Source organism: Primulina huaijiensis, chromosome 14 (assembly GCF_012295235.1).
Source record: "Primulina huaijiensis isolate GDHJ02 chromosome 14, ASM1229523v2, whole genome shotgun sequence".
NCBI lineage: Eukaryota > Viridiplantae > Streptophyta > Magnoliopsida > Lamiales > Gesneriaceae > Primulina > Primulina huaijiensis.
Genome location: NC_133319.1, coordinates 6,303,973 through 6,327,941, shown reverse-complemented (window position 1 = coordinate 6,327,941; position 23,969 = coordinate 6,303,973). Strand labels below are relative to the sequence as shown.

General features: G+C 36.3%; 2 protein-coding genes across 2 annotated transcripts; one reads left to right on the top strand and one right to left on the bottom strand.

Moving 5' to 3' along the window:
* Window positions 1–6,330: 6,330 nt before the first annotated feature.
* LOC140957936 (uncharacterized) lies at window positions 6,331–7,314 on the bottom strand. The gene is made up of 2 exons (XM_073415358.1): window positions 7,144–7,314; window positions 6,331–6,948 (listed from the first exon to the last, which is right to left on the bottom strand). Exons 1-2 carry the CDS (start codon window positions 7,312–7,314, stop codon window positions 6,331–6,333), a joined length of 789 nt encoding a protein of 262 aa, XP_073271459.1.
* Window positions 7,315–7,978: 664 nt separating this feature from the next.
* Window positions 7,979–9,079, top strand: LOC140957934 (uncharacterized). The gene is made up of 3 exons (XM_073415357.1): window positions 7,979–8,375; window positions 8,454–8,639; window positions 8,694–9,079. Exons 1-3 carry the CDS (start codon window positions 7,979–7,981, stop codon window positions 9,077–9,079), a joined length of 969 nt encoding a protein of 322 aa, XP_073271458.1.
* Window positions 9,080–23,969: the final 14,890 nt, after the last annotated feature.

Genomic DNA, 23,969 nt, shown 5'->3' with positions numbered 1-23,969 from the left:
GAATGCAATACATTTAAATTTACTAGCTTACGTAGTGAATTATAACTTACATGACCCAAACGATCATGCCATAAATCACACGGCTCAACCAAGTAAATAAAATTTGTACTTATATTGCTTTCAATGTTACAGAGTACATTCATTGCATTTAGTTTGAAAAGGCTTTTTTCCAGATAACATTTTCCTACAAATATATCATTCTTAGTGCAAGGTCCAAAAAATTAAGACGACGTAATCCAACTGCATGCAAATATAGGGAAAATGAGAAATATCTAATTAAATGATTTTAATTGTTAAATTAATTATGTTTGATATGTTGATATGATTTTTAAGTAGTTTTCTACTTGAATGTATTAAAATATATTTTTAAAGGTTATTCGAGTTGCGATCGAGGAACAGAGACTGAGGGCTGAAAAATGGAAAATATTTTTATTAAATAATTGTTTTTAATTATTTAAAATAAAGTTGATGCTTTTTGTTATTTTTGAGAATAAGGAGTTTTGAGAAGATTTTATACACCGAGACATAATTTTTATCGGTATTCGATTTTCAACAAAAATACGAACGTTTTGACAACTCGGCTAATAATTTCACGAACTTTCCTAAACAAAATAATTCTTAAAGGCACTTTTGGGCTTATTGGGCCTATTGTAGCATACTAATTGCCCAAGCTTGCTTGCAAGTTTTATTATCTAAAATTAAGCCCAAAACTCTATCCATTAATTTATAAACTACACGCCCCTCACCCCTAAACTCACAAAACTCCTTTTCCCCTCAAATATCACACGGCACACACGTATTTTCAAGGGAAAAGCTTCGAATTTTTCAAGGGATTTCAGCCAAGATTTTCTCGTCGTCGTTCTTCTCACCGTCAACGGATTTTCGTGCGTAAAATACGCAAAAGCACGCCATAATTCTTCTTTTTCTCATCTATCACACCCTAAATATGTATTTGAATATGATTTGCATGTAAAACAAGTATCCCTTTTATTATTTTCGTTTTTATGCATACACATGGGTTCAAAGCATGATTTTTGATCCAAAACTTGAGAATTATTTACATGAAGGGGCTGCCATGATTAAGGATTGTTTATGAGTCGTTTTTACACGAGTTAAGGGTCCTAGGATGCACATGCTAAGCTGCACCCGAAGCTGGAATAAGATGGAACCTAATATCGCATGTTTTGTGTCTTAAGGCTCGGTTGAGGGCAACCATGGTGCATGGCTTGCCTTTGGCGCGACCAAGGCTGGGCTGGGACATGGTTGGGTTAGGAGAAGAGTCCTAGCCACGCTAGGACTCAAGCACAGTGCGCAGGGACTTGTGGCTCGGCCTGGGTGGTTAGGGATGTAGCTGTGCGCAGGGACTTGTGGCTAGGCCAGGGTGGTTAGGGATGGTCTAGACTAGGTCTCTAGGGTCTTGAGAGGGTTCACGAGGGGTTGGGTCAAGGGCTGGCTCGATGGTTAAGGTTCTAGCTAAGTTACAAGAGTCCTAGTGTACATATGGTTCTAGGCCACATCTTTCTTCTGATATAGGTGGCTTTGGCTCGGGCTAGGGTCGAGTCCTAGGGGTCCAGTGGGTCCATAGAGGGTCTGGGAAGGGCTTGGCTTGGGGTGACTCCGGTGCGGCTCGTGAAAAAAGGGAGATGGTTTGAGGGTTACGTATATGGTTCGAACTTAGGGTTTAAATGGCTAAGGTTTGAAACGTGGTTCAACGGGGGCCGAATTATGGTCCACGAAGGCTAATTAAATATAAAAAATCTATGTTTAAAATTTGGGAATTTTATAATAAAGTTTGAATTAATTTGGGAATTAAACGCTCTACGAATTAATAATTATGAAATAATTAGAAACCTCGAATTTAAGCTAAATAAAAATATGAGAAATTTAATTTAAGCTTAAATAATTATTTGGGATGGTCTAGAGTCAACGGAAATAAGAAAAAATTCAAAATCGTGAAATTTTACGTCTATGAGTAAAACGATCATTTTTCAAATGAAAATAGTAAACGTCATGGCAGTGTCCTGAATGCTGTTTTATATGTTAAAATGATTATTTTAAATGTTTATGAAATTTTATGATGAAACGTTAACGTTAAAAGATATTTCGCATGCTTGGTTTAAAAGAAAAACGATTATTAAATGCATGAATTTTATAAAGTGATGAAAATATGAAATGTTGAAGAAAGTGAAGTAATTGTGACTAGTACGAATACGATGATATGTGAATACGTAAGGCCAAGGCTCAGTTGACGGGTGAGAGTGTCGCTGATGTCCCTACCGTCCAGTACTGTGGTTACATATAGATGGATCCATCGCCCCCTAATACGGATACGAAAGTCACAATTAACGATCTGAATTCAACGAAATGAATACATATATGTATATGATGAATATGAATATGTTAATGATGATATGAAAATGTTTAAGTTTATGCATGATTATAAAATGTTATTTTGCGTAAAAATATTTTCACTGTTGTATGTGATTGTATATGTATTATTTGTTATCAAGATTATGGTTTGCTGAGTTTTTAGACTCACTAGGTGTGATCGATGCAGGTGAGTATGATGTTGATGCTAGTGGAGGTCTTGATGGTTGATCTTGCTGGACTGAAGGTGCTCATAACCCAAGGACCAGCGCTAGTTTTCCGCAATTATGATTTAAAAGTTTATGTTAAAGATTTTTACGACTTTTATTATGCATTTTAGTGGTTTTTGAGAGGATGCTAGATTTAGCTTTATTGCTAAGTTAGGGTTTGCAAACGTTTGACGATTTTATCTTTTGAACTATTTCTTTTGGATTTTCAATTATAGTTGGATGTTTTATTTTCAAAATTGTGTCAAAATATTTTAAGTATATATATATATATATGTATGTCGGCCGGACTACTAGGATAAAAAAAAAATTCTAGTACTTTTTAAGAAAACGAGTAGTGGACGTTTCAGTTGGTATCAGAGTAATGTTCCTATAAAGGGTTGTGCCACCGTCAGTGCCGGGAAGCTCAGTCTCAAGCCTCAAATTTGTAAGTATGCTTTATATTACTTTTATATTGATACCTGCATGATTATATGAATTATATGTTTACGTCACATGTTTAATGGCTTTTTGAGAAAATATGTTTTATATGCTTAAAATTGCTCAAAAATGGATTAGTATATGTTGCATGATTAGAAAACTTAGGTTTAAATGAATGTTGGTTACGTTAGAATTTGGAAAACGTTCAGATATAATGCCTCCTAAACGCGCACCTAGTATTGATAGGCAAGCCGAGAATGTTGAGGATCGTCATGTTAATACACCCTCGCCTCCTAATAGGGATGCTGCCACGCATGCACTGGAGGGCATGGCTCGTTTCTTTGAGCAGCAATTTCAGCAGGCTCCTAGGCCACAGCACGATATCTATGATCAGTTCCGAAGGCTAGTGCCAAAGGAATTTTCTGGAACCACCGACCCATTTGCTGCTGAGGCTTGGATTCGTGCACTTGAGGTGCATTTTCGCTATTTGAATATGGGAGATGCTGAACACGTGAGGTGTTCCACTTATATGTTTAGGGATGATGCTTCTCTATGGTGGGAAGGAGCTGAGCATGGTATTAATCACGCTACTTTTACTTGGGCTCGATTCAAGGAAATATTCTATGAGAAGTACTTCACAGCTGACGTCCGAGGATGATTGAAGAGGGAATTTATGACTCTCCGTCAGGGAGACACTACTGTGGCTGAGTTTGTGAGAAAGTTTGATAGGGGTTGTCACTTTGTACCCCTTATTTCTAAGGATTCCGCTGAGAAGATGAGGCACTTTCTAGATGGTCTACGACCTACTATACGTCGTGACGTGATGATGATGTGTTCCTTGGATTATGCTGCTGCCACTGCCTATGAATTTCAAACCGAGCAAGCTTTGAAAGAGATTGATTTTGAGATGCATCGTAAAATACAGCAATACCAGCATCAATCTCAGTCAAATAAGAAGCCATATATGAGGCCTCATAGACCTCAAGGGCAGCAAAAGCCCTAAGGTCAAGTAAAGAAGTCAGGACCACCAAAGCCCCCACAACCTAGAGCACCAAAACCTGCAGAGAGGCTATCATGCAAGGAGTGCAATCGCTTACATTACGACAAGTGCATGTGGGGATCTTTTAGATGCTTCATATGCAAGGAGGAAGGGCATAAGGCTGTTGATTGCCCAAAGAAGAATGCACCAACTGTGAGACGAGCTTATGTTATGCATCCCGAGGAGGCTGAAGAGGAGGCATACACGACCCTTATCACCGGTAACCTAGTTATTTAACGTTTTTATATTGCCTTTATTGCATGAAATGTTAAATTGGTTATTAGAATTGATTTGGGATTAAGGATAACATAGTGGAAATTAGGTTGTATGCTCTACATTAATTGGAATTAAGGAATGATGTTAGAAACCATAGAAATTGGACTTGATTTTTGAGCCTTAATTTATGTAAAGGATGTAATAATTCCAAATGAAAGTTTTAGGGCTTAAATTGAGGAAGATTAGAAACCAAGGGCATGATTAGGAATTTTCAAATTTTTGGAAAGACTACTATGCAATTTACGAAAATTTTGGAAAAAAATGCAAATTTCGAAGAATTGAAGGGTCAAAATGCAATTAATCAGAAATTATAAGTGGGAAATTATGAATCTTTCTAGGAACAATAGGATCCAATCAATCATTTTCATGAATTTTTGAGAAATTAATGATACAAATTCCTTAAGCTTCAACACGAATAATCTAAAACGTTTTCGACACAGAGACGATATTCATTCTAGGTGTAGCTACCTATGCATTACTAGATTCGGGAGCTACACACTCTTTCATATCCGAGACTTTCGTTAAGCGACTGAATATTACACTTGAGGATATGGGATTGGGTTTCAAGGTTTCTATTCCTTCCGGTGATCAAATGATCACGTCTAGTATTGTGAAGAATCTGGAGCTTCGTTTATTTAAAGATGTGGTTCGGGCAGATCTTATCGTACTCCCTACGCCTGAATTTGACATCATTATTGGTATGGACTGGTTATCAACGAATGGAGCTTCGATAGATTTTTGTCGACCGCTTAGTGGGAAATCTTTTATCTTTGAGGCGGCGAGGAACAAACAAATGCCACACATTATCTCTTGTTTGTGTGCGAAGAAGCTTATGAGGTGAGGATGCCAAGCTTTTCTAGCATGTGTCACTACCGCACATGCTCTTATCAGTCAGAAGTTGGAGGATGTTGATATTGTCAGAGACTTTCCTAGTGTCTTTCCTGAAAACGTTTCTTGCAATCCACCTGACCGTGAGGTGGAATTTTCTATTGAGTTGATGTCGGGTACTGTACCCATTTCCAAAGCACCTTATCGTCTAGCACCCGTTGAAATGTAATAATTAAAATATCAAATCCAAGAATTGCTATACAAGGGTTTTATTCGCCCTAGTTATTCTCCGTGGGACGCACCGGTATTGTTTGTGAAGAAGAACGATGGTAGTATGCGACTCTGTATTGATTATCGAGAGCTCAATAGAGTACTATCAAGAATAAATATCCTCTACCAAGAATTGAATATTTATTTGATTAATTGCAAGGAGCATCGATATTTTCGAAGATTGATCTTCGTTCTAGATACCATCAGTTGAAAGTGAAAGAGTCTGATGTTCATAAGACATCGTTTTGGACTAGATATTAGTCATGCTCACACCCAAAAATGACAAATTTTCCTTATGACGTTTTAAGAACATCTCCTAAGCTGCACCAAAATAGTGTAAAACACCATTTTGGTGCAGAATTAAATCCTCCAATGGGGGCTGCGCTATTTCACCAAAATAGCGCAGCCCCGGTCTTCTTTTTTTTTTTATTTAATTTTTTAATTTTTTTAATTTGTATTTATTATACATATTTGTATTAAAAATTATAAATATTATTTAAATAATATTATAATATTAATTTTATTATTTTAATAATTAGATATTTAATCATAAAAATTTTAAAAAAATAATTGTTGATTTTTAAAATATTTATTTATATATGTTAATTATTAATATTTAAAAACTAATTCGATTTAATGGTTTTTAATTAATATAATTTAATATAAATATAAAAAATTAATATAACAATACAATTCATAACTAAATTGAAAAAAATAATTGAAATACAAATATAACTTGAAACACATGATTCAAATACAAATGCAAATGTAAAGACAATAATCGAAAGAAAAATACATTTAGAAGATAAACAAACTAGATAATCAATAATATGGTAAATTTGATCCGGATCCTCCAAAATCACCCAAATATTTTCCAAACGTGTCAACTTCTTGTTGTCTGTGTCATTCTCTTTTTCGCATAATTTTTGCTCGTTCAATTCGAATTATTTCACGCATTTCTGGATCGCCAATTGTGCTTAAATCCATGTACAGAACTCTATTCTCCTCTTGAAGGGCAGCCAATGCCATTTCTTGTTGTCGAGTTTCAATTTTCTTTTGTTGATTTTTCAATTTCAATTTATCATTTTGCAATTTTAGCATTTGAAAATCATAATGTTGTTGAAGTTCGGTGGAGCCCTTTTCTAGTATATTTATAAGATTGTGATGCCCTTGTTTCATCGTAGATAATAATTCTGAAATATTATCATTTTTTTTCTTCTTTAATTTAGCTTTTTTAACTCCAATAGGTCGCCCGGATGAAGTGCCACCTGCATTTTCATCACTGCTTAAATTAATTGAAAATGAATGCAATCCAGGAGAACCTGATATTGGAGTCTCTGGTGTCTGAGCTTCTGATTGTGACGAATCCAAGTTTGTGACATGAATTTTAGGAACTGAACTCGATGGATTGATGTCACTGGAGAATTTTTCAATATCTTTCATAATAGGCCACACATGATCAAATTTGAATCTTTTACTATAATTAGAATCTTGCATGAACAGATCTTTTGCTCTATTGAACTGCACGAAAAGACACGACTCGTATAAGAGTTTAAACTAGTAAAGAAAATAATCTATATAAAAAATACTTATAGTATCCTCTTCAGATGCACCACTGGGTTTGAGAGTTTCAATTTGACGAATGCATCATCTTAATCTTCCAACGTGACGGAGTACAACTTTCATGCGACACTGCAGTGATCTTTTGTTACGTACTTGTAGAGAGTTTGGTTTGGTGATACTGTAAGCTTCTTCGACACGAGTCCAAAACTGGTCTTTGGATTGGTTGATACATATGATAGGATTTTGTGTTATGTCAAGATATACATGACATATAATCATGTCTTCTTCAACGCTGTAAGAAGCAGTTCTCGCATTGGATGCCATTAGCTTGCTTGGAAAATGATAATAAGATTGAGATTGTAGGTGTTAAGATTTTATGATCCGGATATAGTTTATTTATACTGAAAAGACGATAAGATTGTAATCTTATCAAAGGGTCAAGATTACATGTAATCTGATCTAACGGTCTTTTTGTAGATAGGATTGGAATCTAATCAAACGGTCATGATCTAGATAGGAAATCTAATCCTACGGTCTTGATGTAGATAGGAATGTAATCCATCCAACGGATATGATCTAGATAGGAAATCTAATCCAATGGTCATGATAAAGATAGGAATAGATCCATTCAACGGCCATGATCTAGATAGGAAATCTAATCTTACGGTCCTGATGTAGATAAGAATGTAATTCATCCAACGGTAATAATCTAGATAAGAAATCCAATCCTACGGTCCTGATGTAGATAGGAATGTAATCCATCCAACGACCATGATCTAGATAGGAAATATAATCCAACGGTCCCGATGTAGATAGGAATGTAATCCATCCAACGGTAATAATCTAGATAGAAAATCTAATCCAACGCTCCTGATGTAGATAGGAATGTAATCCATCCAAATGTCATATCCTTAACAACTATTATATAATGTGATCGAATTTTCCTATTTTCCCACACCACACATTTTACATTCTCACTATCTTGAAAATGAATTCTCATTTCCAATCTCATGTATCGTCTTCTAGCTCATCTTCATTATCAGAAAATGAAGATGAAACACAAAACGATTGTATAAATATTGTTGAGCATTTTGAAAACAAAAGAAAAGCAATTTTAAATGATATAGCTCAAGAGCAAGAGTTGGTTGTTGCGTACATCATCCAACAAGAGCAAGGAACACACAGGGGTTCAATTCGAGGTCACGTAGTCATCCATCGTGATCGGGAAATCGCCGATCGTAATTTGCTCAATGATTACTTTGCTGAGAATCCAACATATAATGAATCAATGTTTCGAAGACGATTTCGAATGTCTCGAAATTTGTTCCTTCGTATCGTTGTTGTGGTAAAAAATCATGATGCTTATTTCACACAACGAAATGATGGTGTGGGGCGGCTTGGTCTATCGACTATTCAAAAAACGACAGCCGCGTTGTGAATTCTAGTATATGCTTTACCCGCAGATGCTACTGATGAATATATCAAAATTGGAGAATCTACTGCAATTGAGTGTATGCAACGGTTTTGTCGGGCTATAGTGGAAGTTTTTGCGGAACAATACTTGAGATCACCTACATCCAATGATGTTGCCAGACTACTTTATATTGGTGAACAACGAGGATTCTCGGGGATGTTGGGAAGTCTCGACTGTATGCACTGAAAGTGGAAAAATTGCTCCACGGCTTGGGCGGGTCAATATGCAGGTCGTAGTGGTTCTCCAACAATCATTTTAGAAGCAGTAGCTGATTACGATCTTTGGATATGGCATGCATATTTTTGTATTCCCGGATCCAATAATGACATAAATGTTTTGGAGGCGTCCGATCTATTCTCCAATCTTGCACAAGGTATTGCTCCTACTGCTCATTATAGAATTGGACAAAAAGAATATGATATGGGATATTATTTAGCTGATGGTATTTATCCAAAATGGTCAACTATTGTGCAAAGTATTCATGATCCAAGGGGTCCGAAAAAGAAATATTTTGCAATGAAACAAAAATCATGTAGAAAAGACGTGGAACGCGCATTTGGCGTTCTTCAATCACGATTTGCAATTGTGGCATTGGAAGAAACGTCATTTACATGACACAATGAAATCATGTATCATAATGCACAATATGATTATCGAAGATGAACGTGATCTCTGTGCACTCATTCAAGATGCGAGAGAAGCACCAACTCCGGACGTAGAAATGGCTGTTGATGAGCATATCAAATTTCAAGAGTTTTTCAGTCTATATAAAGAATAAAAGACAAAAATGCTCACTTCGCACTATAAAATGCTTTAATTGATCATTTGTGGGATGAATATAGTCATTCAAATTTTTAAAGTTGTATTCTTATTATATTTGAAGTTGTATCTGTATTGTATTTGAATTTGTATTCATATTTTTCAATTTAAATAATTTACGTTAATTTATGTTATATAATTAAAATTATAAACTTAAATATTATTATTTCAATTTACTAATAATAAAACCTTAATCATAATTTAAATATATTAAATAAAATATAATAATTAATATATGTAAAATAAAAAGAATATTTCGAGAATATTCTTTTTGGTATTAAAATTTGAAGTAAATGGGTTGCAGATGGATGTTGTATTTGGTGCAGAAATCGCACTATTTTAGTGTAAAATTTGCACTAAAATAGATTTTGTGGTTGGAGATGGCCTAAATCTCTCGGGACTCTACCTCTTTTAATCATCGTACAAATCCATGACAACGAACCCCAAAACAAACCCTATATGAAGTGAAGACACGGACCGTGTGTACACATCCGGGTCTAGGTCCATGTAGACTCTGAAATTTCACACTTCAAAAGAAACAATGGCACCGACCCCGTGACAGGTCCGGCTTCGGGTCCGTGTAACTACGAAAATGGTAAACCGACGGAAATCACTACACTTGTGGCTTAATCCTCCTAACTCGATCATACGGACCGTGAAATAACACATCAAGACTCATCTTAGGACGCTATGACACTGACTCGACTCCATAAAAACGTCCCAAACGTCCCCACAGAAACGACTCACCACACGCCACGCAATAAAACCCATAAACTCAAATTTTTGACACCAAATGTTTCTTACGACTTCTAATGCAACCAAGGACTATTGGTATGAAACGAAGCATCAAAACTCGTCTCAAAATCATACTCCATATACCTAAATGCAGCAGCGATCACCCGACGGTTCCCAACGAAGCCTGCAACAAATAAACTTCAAGAACACGTCAAGAACACAATTTCATAAAAATGCAGTTTGAGCAGTCCCACGAAAACAATCATAACTCACTCGTTTCTTGTCCAAAAATTACGACTTTACTGTCAAATCGAAGGTATCAAAGAGTACTATGTTTTATATGCTAAAAGTTTTTCCAGAAAGTTGAATGAATTTTCGCAGAAATCGAAATGACAGCAGAATTCGGGTTTTCAGATCTTAAATCATTTCAAAATCGATCCAACCAATTTTTGCTCAAATTTTGCACAACATACATGGATTTTTACACATAATAAACATAAGAACATGCGCTATAACGAGATCGATGCATGAACGAAAGAATATACACGCCTTTTGATTTTTAAAGTTACCGAAACAACGATACCGAAGCAGGGATGATGCGAGGGTTGATCCGGAACGAATTGTGGCTCGATTTTCTCGAAGAAAATGGCGAGAATTGATGGAAAAATGCATAGGAAAGGGGCGGCTACTCTTGGTTCTTAGAACCCTAGGTTTTTCTTTTAAAAATGAAATGAAAGTGTAAAGAAATGTGTGTGTGTGTGCCGATCGGTTTAAGTGTGTGAGAAAGTGTGTGTGTGCTTGAGTTTAAACTTGATTAGGGAATGAAATTGCTTAATTAGATGATTAACAAGATAATTAAAATACTAACTCAACCAACAAGTTATTTAAAATACTAACCCCTACTAATCTTTAACAAAATCCCCTAATTTAAAATAGAATGCACAAATACTAAACTTTAAAAGTTTTAAAATCCTAAAATCACTAAATGAATAAATTAGGCTTCAAAATGCTTAAAACTTAATGAATCATTTAAAATGTCACTTTCTTGATTTAAAATAAAATACCACATTTAAAAATCGCCAAAATCATCATCGGTCTCTTTTCTTCAATCCCGCGTCGAATAATCGCCTGAAACATGAAACTCAAGAAAACATTTTAACGTCCATCTCATAAACATAAATAATTTTAAAATAATGCAGTTAAATAAATCATGCATCGCTATAATCAATTTAATTTATTTAAATAATTTAACAACTAAATATATGCATGGGTTTTACGTGTATTGAATTTGGGCTCTACAATAATAGCTATCAATCATCTATAAGGATGGCTCTTTATGAGGCACTATATGGAAGAAAATGTAGATCACCTATTCATTGGGACGAGATTGGTGAAAGAAGAGAAATTGGTCCTGATGTGATCGAGCAGACAGTCGAGCTAGTAGTCAAAATTCGAGATAGAATGAAGACTGCACAAAGCCGACAGAAAAATTATGCCGACAAGCGACGAAGAGAGCTAGAGTTTGCAGTGGGAGACCATGTATTTGTGAAAATAGCACCTATGAAAGGTGTTATGCGATTTTGCAAGAAAGACAAACTTAGTCCAAGATTCATAAGGCCATTTGAGATTTTGGAGAGGATTGAAACACTAGCCTATAGAGTGGCACTGTCACCGATGCTATCAGGAGTGCACAATGTGTTTCATATCTCGATGCTGCGAAAGTACATGTCGAACTCTTCACATGTACTAAATCATGAACCCCTGCAATTGACTCCAAATATGACTTCTAAAGAATGGCATATACAAATCTTGGGTAGGTAAGAAAGAAGACTCCGAAACAAAGTCATTCCCCAAGGTCAAGTGGCTAAATCACTCGGAGGAAGAAGCTACTTGGGAAACCTAGAGGAACTTGAGGAGTCACTATCCGGAGCTATTTGGTAAGTTCTAATTTCGAGTGCCAAATATTATTTAAGGGAGGGAGGAATTGTAAGATCCAAAAAATTAAGAAGACGTAATCCAACTGCATGCAAATCTAGAGACAATGGGAAATAGCTAATTGAATGATTTTAATTGCTAAATTAATTATGTTTGATATGTTTATATTATTTTTCAGTAGTTTTCTGCTTGAATTCATTAAAATATATTTTTAAAGGTTATTCGAGTTGCGATCGAGGAACGGAAACCGAGGGCTGGAAAATGAAAAATATTTTTATTAAATAATTGTTTTTAATTATTTAAAATAAGGTTGATGCTTTTTGTTATTTTTGAAAATAAGGAGTTTTGAGGTGATTTTATAAGTCGAGACGTAAATGTTATCGGTATTCGATTTTCAACAAAAATACAAACGTTTTGACAACTCGGCTAATAATTTCATGAACTTTCCTAAACGAAATAATTCTTAAAGGCACTTTTGGGCTTATTGGGCCTATTGTAGCATACTAATGGGCCCAAGCTTGCTGGAAAGTTGTATTATCTAATATTAAGCCCAAAATTCTACCCATTAATTTATAAACTACACGCCCCTCACCCCTAAACTCACAAGACTCTTTTTCCCTTCAAACATCACACGGCACAAACATATTTTCAAGGGAAAAGTTTCGAATTTTTCATGGTATTTCAGCCAAGGTTTTCTCGTTGCCGTTCTTCGCATAGTCAAAGGATTTTTGTGCATAAAATACGCAAAGGCACGTCATAATTATTCTTTTTCTCATCTATCACACCCAAAATATGTATTTGAAAATGATTTGCATGAAAAACAAGTATCCCTTTTATTATTTTCATTTTTATGCATACACATTGGTTTAAAGCATGATTTTTTATCCAAAACTTGAGAATTATTTACATGAAAGGGCTGCCATGATTAGGGATTGTTTATGGGTCGTTTTTACATGAGTTAAAGGTCCTACGATGAACATTATAAGCTGCACACGAAGCTGGAATAAGATGGAACCTAATATCGCATGTTTTGTGTCTTAAGGCTTGGTTGAGGGGAACCAGGGTGCATGGCTTGGCTTTGGCACCACCAGGGCTGGACTGGGACATGGTTGGGTCAAGAGAGGAGTCCTAGCCACGCTAGGACTCAAGCACAGTGGCTGGGAAGGAGTCCTAGCGAGCTAGGACTCTACCCACGACTTGTAGAGGGATGTAGCTATGCGCAGGGACTTGTAGGTCAGCAAGGGTGGTTAGGGGTGGGCTACGCTAGGTCTCTAGGGTCCTGAGTGGGTTCACGAGGGGCTGGGTCAGGGGCTGGCTCGATGGTTAAGGTTCTAGCCAAGTTACAAAAGTCCTAGTGTACATAGGGTTCTCGGCCGCAACTTTCTTCTTATATAGGTGGCTTCGGCTCGGGCTAGGGTCGAATCCTAGGGGTCCAGTGGGTCTATTAGGATCCATAAAGGGGGTCTGGGAAGGGCTTGGCTCGGGTGCGGCTCAAGAGAAAAGGGAGATGGTTCGAGGGTTACGTATATGGTTCGAACTTAGGGTTTAAATGGCTTAGGTTTGAAACGTGGTTCAACGGGAGCTGAATCATAGTTCACGAGGGCTAATTAAATATAAAACATCTATGTTTAAAAGTTGGGAATTTTATAATAAAGTTTGAATTAATTCGGGAATTAAACGCTCTACGAATTAATAATTAAGAAATAATAAGAAGGCCTCAAATTTAAGCTAAATAAAAATATGAGAAATTTAATTTAAGCTTAAATAATTATTTGAGATGGTCTATAGTCAACGTAAATAAGAAAAAATTAAAAATCGTGAAATTTTATGTCTAGGGGTAAAACGGTCATTTTACACCTGAAAATAGTAAACGTCATGGCAGTGTCCTGAATGATGTTTTATATGTTAAAATGATTATTTAAAATGTTTATGGAATTTTATGATAAAATGTTAACGTTAAAAGATATGTTGCATGCTTGATTTAAAAGAAAAACGATTATTAAATGCATGAATTTTATAAAATGATGAAAATTTGAAATGCTGAAGGAAGTGAAGTAATTGTGACTAATACGAATACAATGATATGTGAATACGTAAAGCCAGGACTCAGTTGACGCGTAAGAGTGTCGCTAATGTCCCTGTCGTCCAGTAATGTGGTTACATGTAGATGGATACATCGACCCGTAATACGAATACGAAAGTCACAATTAACGATCTGAATTCAATGAATGGAATACATATATGTATATGATGAATATGAATATGTTTATAATGATATGAAAATGTTTAAGTTTATGCATGATTATAAAATGTTATTTTGGGTAAAAGTGTTTTCACTGTTGTATGTGATTGTATACGTATTATTTGTTATCAAGATTATGATTTTCCGAGTCTTTAGACTCACTAGGTGTGATCGATGCAGGTGAGTATGATGTTGATGGTAGTGAAGGTCTTGATGGTTGATCTTGCTGGACTGAAGGTGCACATAACCCGATGACCAGCGCTAGTTTTCCGCAATTAGGATTTAAAAGTTATGTTAAAGATTTTAACAACTTTTATTATGCATTTGAGTGGTTTTTGAGAGGATGCTAGATTTAGCTTTATTGCTAAGTTAGGGTTTGCAAACGTTTGACGCTTTTATGTTTTGAACTATTTCTTTTGGAGTTTCAATTATAGTTGGATGATTTATTTCAAAATGGTGTCAAAATATTTGAAGTATATATATGTATGTCGGCCGAACTACTAGGATAAAAAAAATTCTAGTACTTTTTAAGAAAACGAGTAGTGGACGTTTCACTTAGATAGTACAAATTTACTAGAATGAAACACTAGTCTAAATCCAGCCTTGACAAGTGCTGATCCCAACACAAGGTTTTTTCTAATGTTCGAAACATGTAGCACATCAATAAGAGTTAATTCTTTGCCGGATGTCATCTTGAGCACCACCTTTCCAAGTCCCACGATTTTTGACGTAGTAGAGTTACCCATGAAGAGTTGTCTTCCACTAATCGGGGTATATGTAGAGAACATTTCCTTTTCGGTGCAAACGTGCCTTGTTGCTCCTGTGTCGATGAACCATTCTTTTGGATTGTCCACTAGATTGGATTCGAACACAACAACGGAAAGCATGAGATCTGTTATGTCATTTGACAATTTATCATCTTCGGTGATGTTCACTTGGTCCCTTGACTTTTTTTGATTACCTTTTTTTTCTCGACAATCTCGTGCCAAATGGTTAGGCTTGACACAATTATAACAATTGCCTTTAAACTTTTTGGTCTTTCCTTTATTTGGACCATTTCCTTGGTGCTTTTTCTTTTTGCTGGTGTTTTGTTCCACCAATTTTTCTCTTGCCTCAAAATTGATCTTCCGGCCTACCTTTCAGATGCCCTATTGTCCTCCTTAATTCTTAGGCAAACAATTAAGTCTTCAAGATTCATCTCTTTGCGTTTATGCTTGAGATAATTCTTAAAATCTTTCCACATAGGAGGCAACTTTTCAATCAAAGCCACCACTTGGAATGAATCACTAAGGATCATTCCTTCCGAATGAATTTCTTGCAGAATTACTTGTAGCTCTTGCACTTGGGCCATAATCGATTTGGAATCAATCATCTTGAAATCCAAGAATCGTCCGACAATGAATTTCTTCAAGCCGGCATCCTCAGATCTATACTTTTTGTCAAGTGACTCCCATAATTCTTTTGTCGTTTTCACTTGACAGCACACGTTGCATAGTGCATTGTCAAGTCTATTCAAAATATAATATTTGCATAGGAAGTCGCTATGATTCCATGCATTAACGGCTGCCCTCTTTTGAGTATCTTGTTCTCCTTCATCAACAGTAGGCAGATCTTCTTTGAGGAATTTCGCCAAAGCTAAGGTGGTCAAGTAGAAAAGCATTGTTTGTTGCCACCGCTTGAAATCAGTACCATGGAACTTTTCATGTTTTTCTCCTTGATGGACAGTTGGAGTCGTCGCACTTGTTGATTCCATTTTTGTTCGACTATCATTTTAAGATTGATGGTATGATATTCTTTTGTTTTGTCTTGGGAAATCCCAGGATAGAAATGGGTGAATCAGATAGCTAAAAGAAAATAGTCGATGCAAGAGTTTGACTCTTTTTCCTTAAAACGATATTGCACCGCCCCGGTGCTCACGGTTGTTGAAAATTCGGTTCTCAAGATACAACGACTACGACTTCAAAATATTAGCACTACAAATGTTAAAGCCACACGAACTTGAAATGTGTAGAACACTATCAAGATGGTATGCAAAGTTTCTAATTTCGAATTCTAAGCGTTAACCTTAAAAATATAATTCCAAGATTTTAAATTTTGCAAAACTTGGATTTAAGCGCAAATGATTAAAAAACTCAAAATTAGAAGACAACTCTCAAATTTAATTCAAAAGTTCGAATTTAAGCGTATAAGTTTAGAAAATTCAAACTCAAGATTTTATATCTTGAAAATTTGAACTTTAAGCGCTTATGCTTAAAAATTCAAATATAGAACTAAATTAGAGAGAGATGAGAAGAAGAGAATTTGTGATAGGATCGAATAAATGGTGAAAGAGTGTTTATAAGGGGGGTGAATAAACACTCATGATTTTTCTAATCTTTTCGAAGGTTGAGTCAGTTCAGTGACAAACTGATACTCGGAATCTTGTCAGTCGATATAAATCAGTTAACAATAAAGTGCGGAAATAAACTGACTTATAGATAGAATAAAAAATGGAATAAGAACACACAAATTTTATGGATGTTCGGAGATTTCAACACTCCTATATCACCCCTTCTATCACAAGGATATGATATCCACTAAAAGACTTTGATTGATACAAACACTTGTACAGGCCCACTTCAGTTTGCACTTAACAATGCCAAAACTGAAACTCTTAGCTTACAAACTGTTTCACAGTACTTAACTGAACTTAGCACAACTTATCTCTCTAAAGATCAAATTTACAACAAAATAATTTGTGCTAGTAAGCTCGAAAAACAGCCTAGAGTAACATTAAGTTAGTTGGTTGTAGTTCTTAGTTGTTAGTTATTTCTCAGCTGTTTTATTCTGCTATTTATAGGCTTCTCTTCAACGGTAATATTCAATACAATTTGAATCTTTTATATCCGTTAATTGCCACATCGATATACCTCTGACATTCATACACTGCAGCTTTCCGATATGCGCCATTCCCACTATCTGCTTTGTACTGTTGTCAGTTCAATGTCTTTTTCGTAAACTGATGACGTGTACAGCTGAAGGATCAGCTAATAGGAAATAGCCGATAATCTCACAACTGAATGTAGCAACTGATCAGTCAGTTGTCTGCGTAAATTCAATTCAGCTGGTTTCAGTTGCCTTTGATAATCTGCGCTTTAACCTTCAGTTATAAGCAACTGTCAGTTGAGTATTTGTTCAGTTACTAACGAACTTCTCGATCAGTTAAGTTCAAATGATTTAAGCACTTAGTTTGTCAAACAATCGAAATTTAGTTTCCAAAAATTTCTCCTTTTTTGGTGTTTGACAAACTTGGAATATATTAACTGATCAACTGCAACTGAACAAACAAAATCTAATCTTCAAACTCTTTGTAGATAAAATAATTCTTCTAATGTACAGATTCGTACAAAGAATAAAAGAATGAAATAATCTTCAAGAATCTTGTAACTATCAAAATCTTCCATAGTCATCAACTGATAGATGTAGAGACCATCTTCTAACTGATCATCTATTTCTTTGCTCTCTTATCGACTGGTTGCTGATCAGTTGGTTGACTAGATCTCTTCTTGGATACCTGCTGCTAGTTTTCTTCTTTTTCTTCCCCTTTTTTGTCAAACGCATCCTCTTTCTTGGATAAAGATTTAACTTCTGTGCTGATGGTAGAAACAGCATTCATCAGAAGATCTTGCATAATGCCCATCCTTCTGGTGAGAGACGTTTGCAAGAAGTCGAAGCGATTGTTGAAGATTTCTTGTGTATTGAAATGTTCTTCAGTTGATGCTCCGTTTTTTCTGATCTGATCCATATGGAAGAACAGATTCATAACATCTGATGTGATCTTTTGAAGACTCTTGAAAGTGTTCTCCTTCATTGTATCAATCTTCATTGTATTCGCCGGCTGAGTTGATTTGATGCCCGAAAGAGAAGTCATTATACTGACAAGGTTGTTCTGAATAGCTTGAATCTCTTCAAACATAGATTCAGTTTCTATATGAATACCAGGAGACATGGCTCCAGAGGTTTCTGGTGCCTCTTCCTGATTTCGTTGATCAAAAATCACAAAAGCCCTGTCAGTTGTTTCAACTTCTGTAATTTCCGGAATATCTTCTATTAAAACTTCTTGAATTTGAAGAGGAGAAGAAGTAGTTTGATCAGCAGCACTCTTTGAAGCTTCTTCAGTTTGAGTATCAGCTGAGATAAAAGATGGCTCGTTAACAAGTTCATCAGCTGATACACTGCCTGGCTTTTCTGTTGTTTGACCAGCTTGAACTGTTTCTTCAGCTAGATTCGGAACAGTCTTAGTGACTGGTTGTTCAGTCAAGCTTGGCTCTTCAACAGGCACTTCCTGTTCAGGTACTACTTGTTCAGTCAAGGAGATTGACTGAATTGGTTCTTCAGTTTCTGAAATAATTTCCTGTTCAGTCATGGCAGACGGCTGAACTGGCTCTTCAGTTGGAATCAAAGTTGTTCTTCTGCTAGTTGTTCTGTCCCCTGAGGCTCTTCAGTTGTGACTATAGATAAAATATTCAGCTGAATATCAGAGGCAACTGATTGGATAACCTCGTCGATGATTGCCAAAGATAAAACAACATCGGTGTACAACTGAACTTCAGCAATGCAGGTTTGAGGAGCAGAAGAAGATGGTTGCACATATTTTGTTGAAGGAGCAGTTGCTTGTTCTGATTGTTCAGCAACTGGTTCCTGAGTTGTCTTTTGGGTTTGGACTGCGGGTTTGGCTTTTTCTGCAGATGAATGATCATGTGAACCCGTTGGAATGATCAGCTCTAGGTCCATTTCCCATTGCATGATTGTCATCTGCAAAGAGATAAGATCTGAGTCCAGCTGATCATACACTGCCTTGTCATTAAAAGCAGTTGGACTGGTAGGATCATGGTTTTGCCACATTTTCTTAACAATTAAGCCTCGTATCGAAATGCCAAAAACCAGTCTTTTTCAAAAATAAAACATTTTCTTTACATTGACAATAGAATAAAAAAAAATACATCAGAGTTGCGAATGCGGAAACTAAACAAAGGAAACTAAAAACTTGATTCTTGAATCTTGTTCATCGACTACCATCCCCATAAAGCTCCCCGCTCTTCCTCGTTCACTTGTTCTTCATTTTCATCTGAAATTTGTAAGGGGTGAGTGTTTTGGAAAACACTCAGCAAGTGGGGGTCGATCGATTTCCAATGATACATATAGAACTTAATCTTTAAAACATTTCTTTAACAATCTTTCAAATCGTATTATTTTTAACTTATCATAACAGGAATGAATCGAATATGATACAGAAGTTAACAGATGATTCAGAGCAATTCAGAAACAGATCAGAACAATTTAGAACAGACACAACACTGTTACTCATCTCATTTCCATGGTCAAATTGTCCCCAATATGTTAGTTCTCTAAGGGGTGAGGCAAGAACACGGTTTTATACCCACCGATGGGGGCCAGACAGAACATAATTTTATACCCACCAATGAGGGCAAAATAGAATTACATTTCTCGTCCCATTTCAAAACAATTTGTAAAAGTGCATCACAGAATTCAGACTTATCAGACAAAGCTTATCAGAATTTCAGACGGATGCAGCGGAATCAAAAAATTTCGAAGAACAGAAGAAAACATATAATCGATCGAAATTTTAAACAGAACAGACTGATTATTTCAAAAAAGAGGACACACACACATGCATGTCATATTATTTATATGCAAACTTTAAAATACAAGAATATACGTAACAAAAACCCACTTACAGTTCTTGAAGTTACAGTCCGAACGTGCGGATCTTGGTTGAACGAAACCTGCTGAATTTTGGTCGGGTAATGACCGAACCTGGGCAAACTCTTCTCTTCAATGCAGACAGCACTTCACAGCAATTGAAATGCCGGAACAAATTCCCTTCTTCCTTCTTGCAAGCGACGGCTGAGAGGTGATTTTGGAGGGGACAGGAGCCGATTTTCTTGCTGAATTTTTGAGTGCATTTTATTTAACATGTTGTGTGTATTTATAGTGAAATGTGTGACCTTTCCCTACCCATTTGGTCGTTCACCTTGTTGCCCAAAAAAGGGAGTAATTGTAGTCAAGGTATATCAAGCACCAAAGGTCATTTCCTGCATCATAAATGTGTCCTTGACTCTTAGCTCCTCCCTTAGCTCCTTCATTGGTTTTCTCAATGGTTATTTCTTGCACATTAAATTTGTCCAATCTTTTAGCTCTTCTCCTAGCTCCCTTTTGGTTCTTTTAGGACAAGAAAAGATGAGCTTCTTTGAGCTAGGATATTGAATTCATGAGCTAGGGATTTCCTCCCCGACAATCAATGAGCTTCCTTGAGCTGAGGGTTTTAGATTATGAGCTGAGGGTTTCATTTCCAAGAATCTTGGAGCTTCCTTGAGCTGAGGGTTTTATCTTGTGAGCTAAGAGTTTTCTCTTCCGAATGATGTACCATCAATTCTCAAGGTTTTGCATTGCATCGACTTCTTTTTGAGCTACTTTCCGAGCTTTTTGAGGTGCTTTGCTTCGAAAAATCTGGGTTCTCACACTTTGGGTCTAGCAACTGGTAGAGTGGAGAAGCCGGAAATAGTTATTAATGGAGCCTTGACTCCAGTCGATTTCTTCTGATCACCAGATTAGGTGATCTTCTTCTTCTTCGATTGGTCGTCAGAAAGAGGTAACTGAACCTCAATTGATCGTTCAGTTTGTACAGCTCTCAGCGGTGTAGCCTGAATAGGCTGTTGGGCTCCTGACTGAATCAGTCTTTCAGTTGGGATGATTCCAACTGCAGCAGTAGGTTTTGTTTTCAGAGTCCTGGGTCTCTTGGTGATTTTGGGTGAAGGAGTCTTCTCAGAATCAAACCACTTACAATCAGTTTTCTCTTGATTATCTTCTTCCTGATTGTCTTCTTTGTTTTGTGGACTGATTTGGGAGCCTCTTGCATCCCGATTTCTTTTTTCACTTTCAAGAATTGCTCAGGAGATATGTCCAGTTTGGGCTGTGGCGGCTGGTCATTCTTAGCATTAAAGATTTTGAGCTTGGATGATCTTTTAGAATCATCACTCACCAACCCGTTGACTTTCAGCAAATAGCTGAGCTGCACTACATATCCCTTTGATGGCTTGGACAACTGAAACATGTTTCTCATAATGTTGAAAATGATATTCTTCCAGTTCAGTCTCCTATCAGCTATGATAACAGTCATAGCTTGAAACTTTTCCATCGTGAGAGCAGCAAAGAATCCCCCTTCGCTAATATTCTCTTGGCTACAATATCAGCCAACAACTGAACTTCTGGATTTAGTTCCTTCTTAGGATCGAAAACTTTGATTTTCCATCCATCAGCAGAGAATGCAGTTTGCATTTCTTCAACATCAGCAATTTTTATTTCACAAATATTTGCTAGCCCATCAGTAGGCAGCTGAAATAGATTCAAGAAGGATTCCTCATCATTAATCAATAGCTGACCATTGACAGTAGTGGCGATGGTGCCAGTAGTAATGAAGTAGCCATTAGCGTAAAGTTCTTGAATCTCCTTAGGGTATATCTCTTGGGAAGATAATCCCAAAAATTGTTTCAGTCTAGCTGCTTCCAGTTTGTTGAAGATGTTCTTCACAGCTTCATTAGGAACAGTCATAATAGAGGCAAAATTGATTGCCATAGCATTCAGAAAATGAGCTCGAACTTGATTTGCCATTGGATGAATTGATTTTCTGCGAGAGAGAATGCTTTGAGTTTAGGTTTGCTCTGTAAATCGAAGTAAGCGTGAAGAAAAACTGAATAGGAGCGAGGTATAGTACATATGTGTGTGACGGTTCAAATTTTGGACACGCGTCAGTCCAAGAAAATTTGAATAAAACATGTGCACGTGTGATGAAAACGTGTGTAGAATATAAATGGATCACGTGGGGCCACGTTTCAAAATACTATTCAATGAAAGACGACAATTAAACGCGTAAACAATCAGTCACATCACTTAATATAGAATATTATCCGATTAATCAGTTAACTTATAGGAGAAGATCAGTTGGGTCAACAACCAAGTGATCAGTTGTGAAATGATTCAGTTTAGTTGAAGACTAACTGACTATTGTCTTCTCAGTTAACTATTTAAATCCGATATTCTCCCTTAATAAATGCATATAAATAAAAGAAAGGGTAAGAAAACTCAGTCTGGATAAGTCAAAAGCTTTCAGTTGACTTGAGTCTCTTCTTCTTCTTCTATTTCTTTGATAACAGCATGTCTATAAATAAGAATAAAGATATTAGATAACTTTGAAAGAAAGCATCGAAAGAAAGTCTGGTTAGGTGTCATGTCTTCTTGGATTAAGGTGCATGAACTCCAGAGTATATGGCGTCATGGAGAGGTCCCTACAGCCAAAAAAAGAGCTATTGCTAGGAAGTACTTTCGGCGATTTGAAGTCACCTATGTCTCACAGCTAGTGACTGATCAAGTTCTGATGCACGTTATGCTGTGGAAGGAGTGGAACACGCTTGAAAAGGTATCCTCTTCAGAAACTTTTATGAGACTATACTGTCAAGATTTGAATAAGTGGTTAACCCTCTGGCAAGATGCCGTTGAGAGAGAAATGAATCGTGTAGTTTGGTTCCGCTTTTATTCAAATTGAATGAAGTTTCGATTCATTGTTGTCTCTTTACTTTTCTGCAATAATAACTGACATCAGTTGACAAACAGAGAGCTAACTGAATAAGATAACTGATAAGTGATTAAACTGACATCAGTTGACAAACAGTTAACTAATTGAATACAATAACTGATAAATAACTAACAGAATGAACTGCAACTGACATAACAACAATAAACTGATATAATTAAGACAAGTCAATTAAACCAATAATATTGCGAAAATGAGAAAACTTAGTCTCTGATAATGGTTTGATGAAGATGTCAGCAGCTTGTTGTTCAGTTGGCACATATTCCAGTCTGATTGCATTCTTCAAAGCATGATCCCTGATGAAGTGATGCCTGACATCAATGTGCTTGGTCCGAGAGTGAAGAACTGGATTATATTTGATCGCAACTGTGCTGGTATTATCACAAAATATGGGCGATTCTTTAGCATCAATTCCATAATCTTTCAGTTGTTGCTGAATCCAGAGCAGTTGGGCATAAGAGCTTCCAGCAGCAAGATATTCTGCTTCAGTTGTGGAAAAAGCTATGGATGTTTGCTTCTTGCTGAACCATGAGATCAGTCGGTCTGCTAGAAACTGACAAGATCCACTGATGCTTTTTCGATCTAGCTTACATCCTGCATAATCTGCATCTGAATATCCAACTAAATTGAAAGTAAAATCTTTAGCATACCATAATCCCACATTTTGCGTATCTTTAAAATATTTTAAAATACGTTTGGCAGCTGAAAAATGCGATTGCTTAGGATTTTCCTGAAATCTAGCACACATACAAACATCAAATACAATATCAAGACGAATAGCAGTTAGGTACAATAATGAATCTACTAAACCTCTATAGAGTGTCGTCTCAACTGATATTCCCCCTCGATCATTGTCTAGTTTAACTGATGAACTCGTAAGAGTACTTGCGCATGAACATGTTTCCATGCCAAATTTCTTGAGCAGTTCATTCGTATATTTGGTCTGACTGATAGAGATACCAGTTTCCAGTTGCTTCACTTGTAGACCGAGGAAAAATTTCAGTTCACTCATCATACTCATCTCAAATTTGTCCTGTATCAACTTGACAAACTTCTCACATAATTTGGGATTAGTTGATCCAAATATAATATCATCAACATAAATTTGCACAAGTAAAATGTGA

Excerpts from the sequence above, each read along its gene's own strand:
- LOC140957936 (XM_073415358.1), bottom strand. The coding sequence starts at position 7,314 with ATGGCATCCAATGCGAGAACTGCTTCTTACAGCGTTGAAGAAGACATG. Across the intron at positions 6,949-7,143 it reads CCAAACCAAACTCTCTACAA|TTCAATAGAGCAAAAGATCT; the intron begins GTACGTAACAAA and ends CTTTTCGTGCAG.
- LOC140957934 (XM_073415357.1), top strand. The coding sequence starts at position 7,979 with ATGAATTCTCATTTCCAATCTCATGTATCGTCTTCTAGCTCATCTTCA. Across the intron at positions 8,376-8,453 it reads TTTCACACAACGAAATGATG|ATGCTACTGATGAATATATC; the intron begins GTGTGGGGCGGC and ends CTTTACCCGCAG. Across the intron at positions 8,640-8,693 it reads GATGTTGGGAAGTCTCGACT|GTCGTAGTGGTTCTCCAACA; the intron begins GTATGCACTGAA and ends GTCAATATGCAG.